Source organism: Sorex fumeus, unplaced genomic scaffold (assembly GCF_029834395.1).
Source record: "Sorex fumeus unplaced genomic scaffold, SorFum_2.1 ptg000007l, whole genome shotgun sequence".
NCBI classification, from domain to species: Eukaryota; Metazoa; Chordata; class Mammalia; order Eulipotyphla; family Soricidae; genus Sorex; species Sorex fumeus.
Window position 1 is genome coordinate 53,913,104 of NW_026606064.1, and position 12,314 is coordinate 53,925,417.

Consider the following 12,314-nt stretch of genomic DNA (forward strand, 5'->3'; position numbering starts at 1 on the left):
CAAGAACCATTCTGATGAAGAAAAAAACCAAGAAAAGCCTAGAATTCTCCAAGGGTCTTCTAGTTAGTCATCGGCTCCCTCCTTTTTTTTTACTCTCTTCCTTTGAGATGCCACAAAACTCTCACCCCAGCCCTACCCCACACTACCAGGACTTTAACCAATCAGTGTCTAGACTATGGGGTCACTGACTTCCAAGGCCGCCTCTGATCAGCTCCCAGTGTTCTAAATACAGTAAATGGTGGGAAATATTTCAAAACTATTGTGGAGTTCATGCCCAGTTCAATCAGTTAAATCAATGGCTGAATAAATAGCAGCACTCCTACATTAAAAATATATATTTTTAGAATACAGGACACCTTAAGCTGTCAACTATGTACAACCCTAAGCTGACTTCCCACCCCCCCAGACACTAGACTCCAGTTAGGTTTGACTCCTACTAGAGTTCCCTGAGTGCCCATCTTCCACCTTTGCACCTCTGTACATACTCTTCCCTGACCCAGAATATGCTTCCCTCTCCTGCGCCTGGCAATCCCCTCGCCATTTGTCTGGCTCACATGGAAAATCCTTTGTAGAGCACCTCTAATCAACAGGCTTTTCCTTCCTCTAAAGGTCTTGGTAAATTTTATACCCAGTGCCTAGATACAACATTACTCAAATATTTGATGAAGTATTAATAAATGTATCTATTGTTACATTTTAAAGATGTCAGGAATAAATTTTAGAAGCTGACAAATGAGCACTAACTTGTACTGCTGTTCTCTAAATAAAACCCCAATACAAAGTTTAAGACCTAACTAAAAAGATCAAAATACATGTCAATGTATATAAATTGATTTCTACAATATAGTAAATTTCCACCACACATACAGGTAATAACATAAATTTGCATAAATTAAATTAACATAAATTTATCAAACTTATCAAATAGTAATTCTAGGACTACATAAGATGAAGGGGTTTTTGTTCTCCCTTTTGTAGTGATAGAGGTGGTGAGAACATACTATATCTGTCATAATGCAAAAGTAACTTGACTATGTTCTCTTTGAAATCAATTCAGTAAGAGGGATCACAACCAGATAACAGGGAAAACACGGTTGAGAGCAAGAAAACAGAATCTGCGCATAGTTCTCATTTCCTAATTCCTGCCTATTGGATTTACCTGAGCTAAAGTAGAAATTGAATTTTGACCAGTCTGGGTCTGCATCTGAGCAGATTCACTCTCTGCCACAGTATCTGTTATACTTCCATCTTGCCGAGATTCAATTGTTTCCATGGTCATTTGTCTGAAAAGATAGTAAGAAGTAATATTAGGGCCCTATCCAAAATATTTGCTTTTGATCCAGCTTTCTGATTTCCATTTCTGCTAGTCATTACTTCTCCCTCTCTCCTCCCCGCCAAGAAACAGATTCAGGGACCAGAGAAATAGAACAATGGGTTTGGCCCTTGCTTTGCATATGGTGAACCCAGATTCAAACCCTGGCACCATATTCAGCCCTGTGAGCACCACCAGGAGTGATCCCTGAGCGCAGGGCCAGGAATTAGTCCTGAGTACCACCAAGTGTGGCAAAAAAAAGTGGGGGGGGGGGAGGAAGGGAAGGGAAGGGAAGGGAAGGGAAGGGAAGGGAAGGGAAGGGAAGGGAAGGGAAGGGAAGGAAAGGGGAAAGGGGAAAGGGGAAAGGGAGAAGGGGAAAGGGAGAAGGGGAAAGGGAGAAGGGGAAAGGGGAAAGGGAGAAGGGGAAAGGGAGAAGGGGAAAGGGATGGGCATAGGACGGGAGGGGTGAAGGAAGGGAAGAAGGGAGGGAGGGAGGGAGAGACTAAGTGACAAAGTCCTAAACCCTCCAAATTTAAGGCACTTTCTCTAGTCAATAGGCTTGGGTTGTACCAAGAACAATATTAAAAACTGTTATGACAAATTTGAGACTTTTTTTTCCACAAAAGCCTAGTAAGTCTTTATTGAAGTACTGTGATCTACAATACTGTCAATTCTGGCTTCATGCACATATCATTCCAACACCTCTGCCACCAGAGAATCCACATCCCTCTACCAGGGTCCCAAAGGCCCCACCCATTCAAGGCCCTTACCCACAACTCTGCAAACTCAGTTCTGTATACAAGCTCTGCAGTTCTGCTGTGAAAAAAATTCCTTTTTTTTTTTTATTATTGAAACACCATGAGGTACAGTTGTAGACTTACAAACTTTCGTGCTTGGGTTTCAGTTACACAGTGATGGAGTACCTATCCCTCCACCAGTGCCCATTCTCTACCACCAATGATCCCAGTAACCCTCCCACCCCCTCACGCCATCCCCCCCACTCTGCCTCACCTCTGTGGCAGGGCATTCCCTTTTGTTCTCTCTTTCCTTTAGGGTGTTGTGGTTTGCAACAGAGGTAATGAGTGGCCATCGTGTTTGGTCTATAGTCTACTTTCAGCACGCATCTCGCATCCCGAAAGAGTCCTCCAAACATCCTCCAACCTTGGTTTTCCCTTCTCTATCTGAGCTGCCTTTTCACCCAGCATGTGCTGCCGGCTTCCAAGCCATGTCGCAGACCTCCTGGTACTTATATCAGCTATTCTTGGGTGTTCGTCTCCCATTCTGTTACTTTATATTCCCCAGAGGAGTGCAGTCTTTCTATGTCTGTCCCTCTCTTTCTGACTCATTTCACTTAGCATGATACTTTACATGTAGAACCACTTGTATTTTTTTTTCTCTTTGGGTCACACCCGGTGATGCACAGGGGTTACTCTTGGCTCTGCACTCAGAAATTACTCCTGGCAGTGCTCAGGGGACCATATGGAATGCTGGAAATCGAACCCGGGTTGGCTGTGTGCAAGGCAAACGCCCTACCCGCTGTGCTATTACTCCAGCCCCAAGACCTTGAATCTTAATTAAATTTCTTTTGTAATTATTTTAATCCCTGTTATGAATCATTAAAATTAGGTTTGTAATTTTATATGAAAATATAAATATTCTGACTCAAAAAATTTTGAGTGGGACCACATCTGGTGCTTACTTCTGGCTTTGTGTCAGGGATGACTCCTGGCAGGCTCAGACCATATGAGATGCTAGGTATCTAGGTATTAAATCTGGGTCAGCAGCATGCAAGGCAAGTGCCCTGCCCTCTGTACTACCTCACTGGCCCCTGACTTAAAGTGTGATTAATATTCCTGCTTCCTAATATGGTTTAATATGAAAGAATTCCCAATGTGCTGTAAATACATGTTTTTCTTGTCAGTACTAAAAAGCTTTTTGACAAGTAAGATCAAATTCTTAGAGTTAACCACTTATCCTGTTAGTGACAAGCACTACTTAAAGAAGAGAACCTAACTTTTCCAGAAGACCTTTTTGTTTTTGTTTGTTTGGGGGCCACACCCAGCTATACTCAGGGCTTACTCCTGGCTCTGCACTCAGGAATCACTCCTGATGGTGCTCAGGGCCCGTGTGGGGTGAACCCAGGTCAGCCATATATAAGACAACAGCCTAACAGCTGTACTATCACTCAGGTCCCAGAAAAAACTTTGACTTTTTTTCCCCCACTATGGGTATTATTTAAATAATTTATATAGAGTGTCATTGACAAAAGTAAAGCATATTATAATAAAAATTAGCAGACCAAAAGAAAACATAATGTGCAAAGTTAATTCATCAGAATGAAATTTTTTTAATTTATAGGAACTACTCACAACTACTTGTACATCCTGTCAAGTGTCAAGATTTTTCATTTGTTTTGTTTCTTGTCTATACCCAGTGGTATTCAGGAGCGACCCTGGAAGTGCTGGGGGAACTAAATGTGGTACTAGGGACTCGAATCAGGGCTACAGTCACTGTCCATGCAAGGCAGGCCCTGAGATTTTTTTGTTGTTGTTGTTTTTTCAATCTTAGTAATCTAAACAGAGAGCCAAAATGTATACAAACCACCTAGAATTTTGAATTAAAATGTACATATCTATTTTAAAATTTTAAGTAGTTATCAGATTCTATAGATCCTTCACCTACTGTCTTTCAGTTAATATCTTCTTTTGCAATTCAAATAAACATTCTCAAACCTATCAGTTATGAGCTATTATATAATACACCTGTAATTATCATTATTCAAAATAATTCTAATACTTAAGAGTGTTTATGAAAATTTAAAGAAAATAAAAACCTGAGGCTACTATGAAAAAGTTTATTTCCCTCAAAATCCCTAAGTTTCTCTTTTCTAATTACTTCCCGGCACGGCCACTCCAATTTCAAGCCATGTGTAGGTCATCACCGTGTTTAAAATTGCAAATTCCTACTGCTCCACTTTTGCTTAATGGGAATAGTTCCCAAATCTCTTTTTGGGAGTTCCCAAATAACTTCAGCACTATTTCTGCAGTATATGAAAAGGTATTATCTAGGGAAAGAAGAGAACCCCATTTAGTCAAAAACCTTTAAGATCCAGCTAAAAGAGTTTCTTTGCTGCAGAATTTGTCAGAAGCTTGAAGATGCTAATGTGTCTTGAGAATCATGGAATACATCCAAAAGTATCTAGCCACCAAACCAACCCCTATTCCACTAAGCATATACCAGCAGCATTGTTAAAGAAACAATTGGAGAAAACTCCCTCCTTCCCTCTTTTCTTCCCCTCCCCCTCTCTGAGAACCACCTTATAAAAGCTCTTACACCTGTATTAAAAGCTCTCTTAAACGTTACACCAAGAGGAGCTGGAGCAATAGCACAGCGGGTAGGGTGTTTGCCTTGCAGGCGGCCGTCCTAGATACAATTCCCAGCATCCCATATGGTCCCCCGAGCACTGCTAGGAGTAATTCCTGAGTGTATGAGCCAGGAGTAACCCCTGTGCATTGGCGGGTGTGACCCAAAAATAAAAAATAAAAATAAAAATGGTTCCACCAAGAGCTTAAGTGTCAACTCAAACATTACATGCATGAAAGGCCTTCCCCAGTAAACTCTATCCATTTGGTACCATCTACATGCAGGCATAAATAGTTGACAGCTGATAGCTAAGTGATCTTTGGTTTCTGAAATACGGTCCTTATGTAACCTATATCAGAACTGGTTAAAGTACTTTGGGGAGTTGTGTTTTACTTTATCACTCCTGGCAACTCTCAGGAGCCCATGCAATACTGGGGCTCAAGCCTGGAAACTCTCATGCAAAGCATATGCTCTAGCCCTTTGTGCTATCATCCTGGACCTAATTAAAGTACTTTAAAAACCTCTTTAATTAAAAGATTCCTTAAATCTACTAATCTTCAGGGACATCTCATATTTTAGGCCATGCTCAAGGCTTACTCCTGGCTCTGCACTCCAGGAGGTTGGTGGTGGGTGATCAAAGGAACATATGTGGTGTCAGGGATAGAACCCAGGTTGGCCATATAGGCAAGGCAAGCATTGTGTCCACTGTATTATCGCTCTGGCCCCAAATCCAGTAAATTCTTAAATTGTGTGAAGGATATTATATATGAAATGTTTTGGAAAATAGCGTGGAATGATATTTGCCTGAAGATGAGGTCATCTGAAGTGGTATGCTGAAGGAGGACAGTGAGAGAAAGGAAAGCACAGAAGGTTTTTGGAAAACAGACCAGCAGGTTGTAATGATGATTCTGGCTGAGGTATGAAGCACCATTAATCGTTTTACTGCAGAAGCAGCAGAGCCGGGCCGGTAGAAGCACTGCTAAGAGGTTGGATGGAACTGAATTAAGAATAGCTCTTAATATTCTGTCTCATTCAGATGCCTCCTCTGTGTCTTTCAGTATCTAAGGAATCAATTTATATTGTTTAGTACCAGCTCTTTGATAGCTTCAAAGAATTCAGTCAAGAACCAGTAATAAGTATAATTTACCCATTAATAAGAAAAACAAATGTCCCAAGTCAATATACTAAAACTCTGAAGATGAAAAGTAACTCTTCTGATACTTACTTTACATTCTTATTTAAAAGAAAAATTTTAATTTCCTGGGTTCTAGTGTATTGGTTAGAGGAAGTTACAGGTAACAAGAATTAAATAAAGTGAAATAAAAAGAACAAGAATTCCAAGCATATGGCAATTTGAATCTATTTTTACTTGAGAAATGAAGGGCTGGAGCGATAGTACAGTGGGTAGGGCATTTGCCTTGCACGCGGTCAACCTGGTTGGCCCAGGTTCGATTCCTCTGCCTCTCTCAAAGAACCCAGCAAGCTACCAAGAAGATCTCGCCCGCATGGCAAATTTATTAGTCAAAACTCAATAATTATTTCTAATTATCCTAAGTCACCGAGGGAAGGTCAATTATATTTAGTACACTTTTGAAAAAGCTGTACTAAAAGAATTGTACACAAAAGAATCTAAGAAGTTGCCAACTGAAAAATTATTTAGGTTTCAGTTTTGTTTTTGTTTCTATGCCATACCCGGCAGTACTCAGGACTTATCCTGGCTCTATGCTCAGGAATCACTCCTTTAGGAACTTGGAAGATCATATGTGGTGCCAGAGATCGAACCCAGGTCCACTGAGTGCAAGGCAGGCACCATACCACTATACTATCTCCCTGGCCCCTTAGGACTCATTTTTTGAGATATAATACTTTAGATGTTGTCGAACATTTATGAAATATAAGTTTTTTATAGGCATTATACCATGCAATCACCTTAATTGTTCCCCTTTTCTCCTGGATAAAGTAAAGGCCCTCCCGTTGATCATCAATTTGCTCGAGCGGGCCCAGTAACGTCTCCATTGGAGACTTTGTTGTTACTGTGTTTGGCATATCGAATACATCACGGGGAGCTTGCCAGGCTCTGCCGTGCGGGTGAGATACTCTCAGTAGCTTGCCGGGCTCTCCGAGAGGGGCGGAGGAATCGAACTCGGGTTGGCCATGTTGGCTGCGTGCAAGGTAAACGCCCTACCGCTGTGCTATCGCTCAGAATTTATTCCTTTCCCCTTTTCTCTTGTTTCAATCTTCCTTCTCTGGCTTCTTAAATTTTATTTGCAGATGGGTTCCATATCACTTGTGCATACTTGCCTCTACAGATCATATCTCAGTTAGGGGTTTTCAGACACCTGCCCCTTGCATTTCTTATCTCAGTCAGGAGCATCAGTATCCATTTATGCTCCAAAGTTAGAACCATGTGTCTATGAGTCAGATCAGCTACAGGAAAAAAAAAAACTACAATGCTAAATATAGCCAATGAGAATGCCATGAGGCCGTGCGCCTTCTAGGGAAGAAAGGCAGAATGGAAAGGTCACCATTCATCCTCCTTGCCACACTTGGCACCATCCATTGGAACCACCTCCCCCAACAGTAGACCAAGCAGCTGAGTTGCCATTTCTCACAATTTCTCCAGTCCCCAGTCCACTTTGAAGACTACACATCCAGACAATGGGGCTCCCCTAAGTTATAACTGCAATGCTCCCTCATCCCAGCCAGAATCACATTCTTCCATAATACCTCACTTCCTTCTTTTCTGAGTCACTGACAAAGATGAAAGATGAAAGCCTCTTCCATGTTTCATCTTCCCTCTCATGGCGAGTGCTTTCTTTCCCACCGTAATTCAACTGTTCGTTTCTATTCTCCTTCCAAACTTTTGCAAACATGCTTCATGGAACTCCCAACTCTCCTAGAGTCCTCTCAATAGAGATCAGTAGTCATTCCTACCTAATCAAGATCAAAATCCTGACTTAACATTCTCAATGGTCCCCTCACTACTACCCAGCTGTTCTAAATCTACTCTTGCGAAAATCAGCTGAAGGTGAATGGTAAGCAGCTGGCCCAGCTGATATCCATTGCCATGATGTCGCCTTCTACTTACATTCAGGGTGTAAACTGAAGGCTGTGGTTCCTAACTTACAAGGCTTTCTCCCCACCATTCTGTATTAAGTTTACATCCCAAGGACGGGCTCATCCCTCACCCTGATGCCTCTATGCCTTTACTTCTGATGCTTTCAATGACTTTCTCCATTCTATGTCAGCCATCTACATGCATAGTTTGTCCTGCACTGAACTTTATCTGTGTTCCAAGCTGCTCCACCTCAAAAATAATCAACGTCTCACTCTTACTACAATATCCAATATTTCCAGCTCACATCTGTCATCTTGCCCTCACCTCACACCTAGTATTTCATCCAACACACTGAGTGTCTAGATTGCTTTCTCCCATCACCCTCTTTCTTCTCTATTTTTCTTGTCTTTGTTTTTTCTTTAGCACTCCATGGCACAAGGGATTATTCTCAGCTCTATGTTTGTGGGTTGCTTCTGCTGGTGCTTGGGAGACCAGGCAATGCTGGACATCAAACCCAAGTCCCCTGCATGCAGAGCATGCACTGTCTATTTAACATATATCTATCTCTCCAGCCTACCCTTCTGTCTTTTTTCATAGCCCATCCTATTCAGCTTAAAATTCATGGGTTTCTGGGGCAGAGAAAATACAGCAGCTAAGCTACTTGCCTTGCAATTGGGGATCCTGGCATCCTCTATAGTCCCACAAGAACTGCCAGGAGTGATCCCTAAATTCAGAGTCAGGAGTAATCCCTGGCAGCATCACGGTGTGAACCAAAAAGAGAAAAAAAAATCATTTTCTCATCTAACTACTATGTTCCAATACCCAATTCCCATTCCTTTTCCTTGGGACCTACTTAGTAAATACTAGTATTTCCTTATCATCTGCTTAATAAATCTCAGATAAAAATCAATTCTGAACCCTTTAATCCTGCACCAAGGTTTATAAACAATCAATCCCTGTCACTAACTCGAAGGTTCATTTTTAAAACCTATCATATTTAATCCTACAGCAGTACTTAAAACTGTTGACATTTTTTTTTCTTTTATTTGGGGGTGGAGGGGCATACATCATGGTGCCAAGACTTTCTCCAGGAGATCACTCCTGATGAGGCTCAGGGGAATGATATGGTTTGTCAGAAATCAAACCCAGGACGGTCATGTCAAGGTAAGTGCTCCACCATCTGTACTATCTCTCGAACCTCTTTCTTGAACTCTACCTTTATGCCATGATATTGCATTTCCACTGATGACCTTACAATTCCTCCACAAGACCCTTTTCAAGTCTACTCTTACTCAATATTAATCTCTAAGATTGTATGTGTCTTTAGAGTTCTGTCTAGACCTTCCCATCTGACTCTCAAATTCCCCCCATATAATATCATTTAGATTTTTTTTTCTTTTTGGGTCACACCCAGCCATGCATAGGGATTATTCCTGACTCATTCACAGAGGAATTACCCCTGGCGGTGCTTGGGGGACCATATGGGATGCTGGGATTGAACCAGGGTCAGCCGCCTGTAAGGCAAATGCCCTACCCGCTGTGCTATCACTCCAGTCCTAATTTAGATTTCTTTAGATTCAAAAAGCATCATGAGGGAGCTGGGGCGATAGCACAGTGGGTAGGGCGTTTGCCTTGCATGCGGCTGACCCGAATTCAATTCCCAGCATCCCATATGGTCCCGAGTACTGCCAGGGGTAATTTCTGAGCATCGCCAGGTGTGACCCAAAAAGCAAAATACAAAAACAAAAAGCATCATGAATCTGACTCTAAAATCTCTATTCTATTTCTAGTTCACAGATTTCTCTTAAATTCCAAAATCACATATACAAATGTCTACTTAGTATCTCTACATATATTCAGCAGGCACTTCAAACTCAGTGGATTCAGAACTGAATTCAGAACTGAATTCTTCTAACATGTCCTTCATGAATGCTGAGTGCCTTATCCTAGGAAATCAGGGTCTCATCGTCCACCTAATTTCTGAAGACAGAAACCTGGATATCATCCCTGTAGCTGCCTTTCTTTCCCAACATCATCATTACCAGATAAGATGCTTCAAAAGAACAAGTTTTGGCCAAGAAGATAGTTCAAATTGGTGGGGTCCATGCCTGACATGTGTAAGGTCTTAAGTTCAATTCCCAACATTAATGTCCTCACCCTCAGCACAGTCTTAGCTCTCGAGGTCCCCACATTACCATATTGCTGGGCCAAACACAGCACTGTCACACCTAGCACAGCAAGAAAAGATAACAACTTAGCCTCTCTACATGCTCAATGCCATCTCTCCCCTATATCCTATCTTTTTAAAGCATGCGATTCTGTTTAAAACACTTCTCTGCTTAAACTGCTTCAGTTGTTCCCTACTGACTACAGGATAAAATCCAAACTTCCACTAACATGTCTAATTTTAAATTACCTTTGGCTCAGTGCTTGTCACGTGGCAAATGCCTACTAGTTTTATTCCTTAACAATTTTATAAAGTCAATAGTATTTTTTAAGAGATAAAGAAAGGGAGAAATAAGAATTAATCCTTACTCATCTTATAATCAGGTCTCAAATTCTGATCTCACCACAAAGGCATTGAGAAGGTACAGCCAAGTTTTGGACTAAGGACTTCTTCCAAAGTCCATACCAAACCAAACTGCCATCCAACCTTTCACAATCTGACCCTGTCTGACTTTCAGAGTCACTCTCCATTCCTTCCCACTGCATTCTGGCCTCTTGACAAGCCTGCCCCCTGCCCATTCCCTCCTCCTCAAGTACACACCTTATTCCATGAACTCTAATATTTTGTACCTGCTCTTCCCTCTTTCTGAAATGCCCTTTCCCCCTTCTCTGTCCAACAGCCATATTTCTACTCTTTTTTCTAGACCTAGCTCGTTTGTTAGAAGCTTCTTCTAACAGCCTTGTGCACAGTAAGTCACTCCATCCCGAATTCCCAACGCCTTCTTACGCAATAGCTCTTATCCACTGATGCCTGCTGTGAGCAATGCCCAGACAGGGATTACAATTTAGAGTTCAATCTACCTCCAGTGCCTAACAGGAGCTAGTCCAAAACTGTTAAATAAACCAACTTCATCAACTACTGTAGAAAACTATATATTTGGCAGTTACTAAAAATGAGGAAAACAAGGCCCAGAGAGTACGAATGGCTTCCTACAGGACACAAAACAGACGGCACAACAGCAGGTGAACAAGAGGCCTTGTGACTGGCGTCTGGCTTCCTTCTGCAGTCAGTACCCTGAATATTTTAGGTTAGACAATCTTCTATAGTAACCACATGCCTTTGCATATGCCAAAACTATGGTTACTGTTCTTCATCTTTCACACTAGGGTGTAAGAGTTTTGATTTTTTTTTTCCCATTTGCATTTGCCTAGTACAGGTCAATCAGCCTGTACTAAAACCAATTTATTTGAAAGTGAAAAATCATTCTCAGTGAAGTAAGGTCAGCACTATGAATTCAGAATTTTATATATATATATATATATACACACACGTATATATATGCATATACACACATATAAATATATATGAAACAATTATTTTCAAATAAATGTTTCTACATAGCTATATCTAACCACTCTGAAATATAACCTCACATACCCACTAAAACCCAACCCCAGAGCAGCACTCAGGAAAAAAGATTCAAATAACAATTAAGAGTTCAACAAAAGGGCTGTAGAGAGTACAGTAGATCAGTTGCTTGCCTGGCATGCAGACAACCCAGGTTCAATCCCCAGCATCCCATATGTTCCCCAAAGCTCGCCAGGAGTAACTGCTGAGTGCACTGCCAGGAGTAACCCCTGAGCATGGCTAGGGGTGGCCCAAAAACAAACAAACAAAAAAAGAATTAAACATATATCAAGTACTATACTGCATATTTTCAAACACTATCTCAGCAAGAGATGTAGGACCCAAAACTTGGCTATGAATGACAAACATTTAACACCAACATCTGTAAATAAACCTCTCTTAGTTCAGACAGAATTTACAGTGTAAAGGACAAATCCATTATAACTCTAGATTAATTTCCATATTCTGAAACTAAAATTGATACAACATACCAAGTTTTTAAAAAATATTATTTTCTCTAATCATCAAATATTAAATATAATGTCAAAATTATTATATTTAATAGAACTGTACTTAAGTTATATAGTATTTTATTCTTAATTGCTGTTTGGAGAGAAAAGGATCAATTTGCAATTAAAAATTATCAAATGTTTAAATATAAAAACATTTCCTGAAAATAAAAGAGCAAAAACAAAAAACCCATTGTGTATTTTAAACTCGAGCAGGCCCAGTAACGTCTCCACTGGAGACTTTGTTGTTACTGTGTCTGGCATATCGAATACGTCACGGGGAGCTTGCCAGGCTCTGCCGTGCAGGCGAGATACTCTCGGTAGCTTGCCGGGCTCTCCGAGAGGGGCGGAGGAATCGAACTCAGGTCGGCCATGTTGGCTGCGTGCAAGGCAAACGCCCTACCCGCTGTGCTAAAATCAAGCACTGTAGCACTGTCCTCCCGTTGTTCACTGATTTGCTCAAGCGGGCCCAGTAACATCTCCATTGTGAGACTTGTT

General features: G+C 41.2%; 1 protein-coding gene across 13 annotated transcripts in view; it reads right to left on the reverse strand.

Annotated features, from left to right (window-relative positions):
* Positions 1-12,314, reverse strand: part of CREM (cAMP responsive element modulator) — an 88,074-nt gene that overhangs the window by 59,017 nt on the left and 16,743 nt on the right. For 12 of the 13 annotated variants that reach the window (XM_056131580.1, XM_056131603.1, XM_056131626.1 and 9 more), the window contains one exon: positions 1,160-1,283. The exons of the other annotated variant lie outside the window; for it this stretch is intronic. In XM_056131580.1, the coding sequence (XP_055987555.1) occupies positions 1,160-1,283 (124 nt within the window). The remainder of the gene's footprint in view (positions 1-1,159; positions 1,284-12,314) is intronic. 13 annotated transcript variants of the gene reach the window in all.